The sequence below is a fragment of the Aegilops tauschii genome, chromosome 1 (genome assembly GCF_002575655.3).
Source record: "Aegilops tauschii subsp. strangulata cultivar AL8/78 chromosome 1, Aet v6.0, whole genome shotgun sequence".
Lineage (NCBI taxonomy): Eukaryota > Viridiplantae > Streptophyta > Magnoliopsida > Poales > Poaceae > Aegilops > Aegilops tauschii.
The window spans coordinates 123,015,257-123,018,489 of record NC_053035.3 but is presented as its reverse complement, the minus strand read 5'-3'; the positions used below and the strand labels follow the sequence as shown (position 1 = coordinate 123,018,489).

Below are 3,233 nucleotides of genomic sequence, written 5' to 3'. Positions count from 1 at the left end.
GTGCAGTATGTTGGCCATGAACGACCGTTGCTGCACTCGCCCTTACCTATTCACAGTGCCTCTAATAAACTTGCAGCCACGTGCATCCTTACCCATCACGATACGTTATACTTCAATGGCACAGATATAGGAGAAAGGTATACGGGAAGGACGCAATGTGAGACGGACGTGAGAGGAAAGAGTGCTTACAGCCGCCACCACCGCCTATACAGTGCTCTCGGTCGGCTGCTGACTCCACGAAAGAAAACTCGATGAGGACAAAGCCAGAGCATGCATAATCGGATGATGCTGGATTGGCCTCGGCGGACGCTTCCTCGTCCGGCGGCTTCGTCTATCGCTCCTTCGCCTCCACGGAATCCACCCCTCCTTCCTCTCTCTTGAGCCAAATTGTTATAAATCCGAGTTTTAAGTTCAAGTCCTGGGCGCCTTATTTAGGGGAGGAGTTAGGGAAGACGGTCAGGAATGCAGAGTTCGATTCTGATTCTCCACCTTCATAACCGTCTCCTGCTACTGGGTGGCGGCGGTGGCGCTTCGAGCGGTAGTGCAGGAAAGGGAGAGGATGACTAAGGCTCACGAGAGCATGCATTTTTTCTGAATTTTAACCGAGGGTTTTCTTTAGTTTTTAGCGTGCAATTCGCGTGCGGGGGAGGGGGGCGGTTAATGGGGGAGATGAAACAGAAAAAATGCCTCATCTGGTTCATATGATAGGAATACCATGGGAGTAGAAAAATAGTGTGATAACATACATCTCACTTTCCTATAAAGAAAAGAAGAAGATGTCATCTGAGTCATGTGATATCAATTTTTTTATTGGGTCTAGGCTAATATATTTCTCCTTTGATATGCGAATGATTACTTCCTATCCTAGGAATCCATTCCCACGAATCAAAGGGTTCAAAGGAATTTTCCTACAAAATTCATATCGAATCCCTCCAAAATTTATGCGAACAAAAGAAGACCTAACGGTTGACGGTAAAGATAACCGGTGATCCAAGACCAGAAGTTGTACTGGTATAAGCAACCAATTCCATCACATGTCATCACATTTCCCATTCACTTACACATCATCAGATTAAAAAAAACTCATGTCATGACAATTGTTAATAAACAAGTATGGAACATGATACACCAAACACTCTACCATTCCTTCCTACAGACCGAGCCGGTCTACAGGCCCGGCCCTGACCCAGCCCGTACAAAAACCACCGGGCCTTCGTGTGAGCTCAGTCGGACATGTCGTGCTCGTTCCAGCACAGCAGCATCGAGACACACCGCCGGAGGATGTACAGCCTCGTCCTCTGCTGCTTCAGAACAGCATGGCACCGGGACCGGAGCCCGCCGATGCCACTGCCGGCGGCCTGTTTCCTCCGGCGCTGCAGCTGCGGTTGGGACCGTGTGCTGTCGTCGTTGGCCTCAGCCGGCGTTGAGAGGTGGTGGTACGCCGAGCAGACGGACACCGAAGCTGAAGCGGCCAGCTCCATGGATGCGATTTCGAAGGAGAAAACGAACTTGTCGCGGGAGAAGAACTGTAGCAGTAGAGCAGAGGATATAGCGTGGTGTGGCGAACCTGGAGAGGGGCCTGTGTTTTATATGGCCCGAGCCGAACCCACACGATTACGACGGCTCGTTATTGTAAGCCGACATTGATAGGTGTAATGACGGTTCTACCCCACCCTCGGTTTAGTTTCTCTAATCCGTCCAGCCCCCTAACCAACGGATTGAGAACACTAGACGGACTTGTTTGTTCTTCTTGGTGTTGTTTAAGTATGATTTATAAACTCAAAAAAGTATGATTATATTACTTGTGACATAGTACATCTTTTGTTTCTTCTCATCACTAATTTATAGATGCTTCTGTCAGTTGGAATGTATGATTCTATTGTATTACTGCAATGATTTGGAGACGTTTGTCTGCACTCGGCACTAATATGTCTGTAGTACAGATGATTATTGATTAGTGCGCTATAGCTAATGGTGACGTTCGGCTAGCTCAAGTACGTGGATAGAGTAGAAAAACAGGGTGCCTGACTCGGATCTGATGCAGAGTCGTGCATATTGAAAGAAAAATATGGTCACATCACCAATCACCACTTAAGTTGAAAACATGATGCTGTTGCGGCGTATGACCTACAGCCTGGAGGTGATTAAAATAGAAAGAAGATTTGGAACACATAGGCGCTCTGTCCCTCAATTATGGGTGCTGTGAAGGTGGTCTTAATCAAAAGTAAGCAATGGTACTATTACATGCTTTTTTTTTGTTAATAATGCAACTCTTGCATGTGTCGTAGGAGGTAGTAGGAATTTAGTCTCTTGTATCTCGCTCCTGATTTGTGGTGGCTACTACTCCTCCGCCCCCAAAAACTTGTCTTAGAGATACATCCATTCTGATAAATTTAAAGCAAACTTTTTGGGGCGGAGGTAGTATATAGTTTGATCATTGCTGTATGTACAATGAGTTTTTGTATTGAATGGCCAGATCATGATTGATGCAGGATTGTAGTATTGTACAGAGATCATACTGGAAATGTATGAGGCAGAGCAATATTAATATAGTTTAGGCAGCTGAATGATCTTCTTGGTGTAAATATCCTTAATTAGAAACCCTTATTTTCTACACTATGAGAACAACGTCATTGTTTGAGTCCATGTGAGTATTTCTTTTCTAAAACGGATGTCCATTCTTCTTCGCAAAGTAGGAAAAATAAAATATGAGTATCATTTTTATATAATTTCTTTTAAAGAATAGGCATATGTTCGACTTTATAGATAAACTCATGTTGGCAACGTCAAACAACATCCAACTGATAGTACATAACCAAGTTTTTAAAAGGTACACACAAGCTCACGACGGGATCCCTGGGTAGGCCCATGACAAGGATTTAGCCCAGCTAGGCCCACAATCCTAGTCTTCATGAGGAGAATCACTCGGTTGGGTCTGCATTGATAAAGTCCATTGGCTGAACACCATAAAGCCCATCCCACTAAATAACGTCCATCCGAGTGGACCAAGACGCGGTCAATCAAGACGAACATTACCCGCGACACCATTAAGACGATTCTTGTGATGACCTGATAATGACACTAGTAATTACCATCATTATGATCGTTATTACTGCCATCATTATGGTGAGAAGGGTGCGAGACCTAGACAAGTTCACTCAAGTCTACAAGTTGGACAAATCCTTTTTGATCACTCGGCTTACACAAGAGGGAAAACATCGAGGCAGGAGTAG

At 44.9% G+C, this 3,233-nt stretch overlaps 1 protein-coding gene across 1 annotated transcript; it reads right to left on the bottom strand.

Annotated features, from left to right (window-relative positions):
• Positions 1 to 1,072: 1,072 nt before the first annotated feature.
• Positions 1,073 to 1,579, bottom strand: LOC109745852 (small polypeptide DEVIL 8). The gene has a single exon (XM_020304967.3). It carries the CDS (start codon positions 1,479 to 1,481, stop codon positions 1,224 to 1,226), a length of 258 nt encoding a protein of 85 aa, XP_020160556.1. The 5' UTR covers positions 1,482 to 1,579; the 3' UTR covers positions 1,073 to 1,223.
• Positions 1,580 to 3,233: the final 1,654 nt, after the last annotated feature.

Bases quoted from the DNA above. Each gene is read 5' to 3' on its own strand.
- LOC109745852 (XM_020304967.3), bottom strand. From the start codon at position 1,481: ATGGAGCTGGCCGCTTCAGCTTCGGTGTCCGTCTGCTCGGCGTACCAC.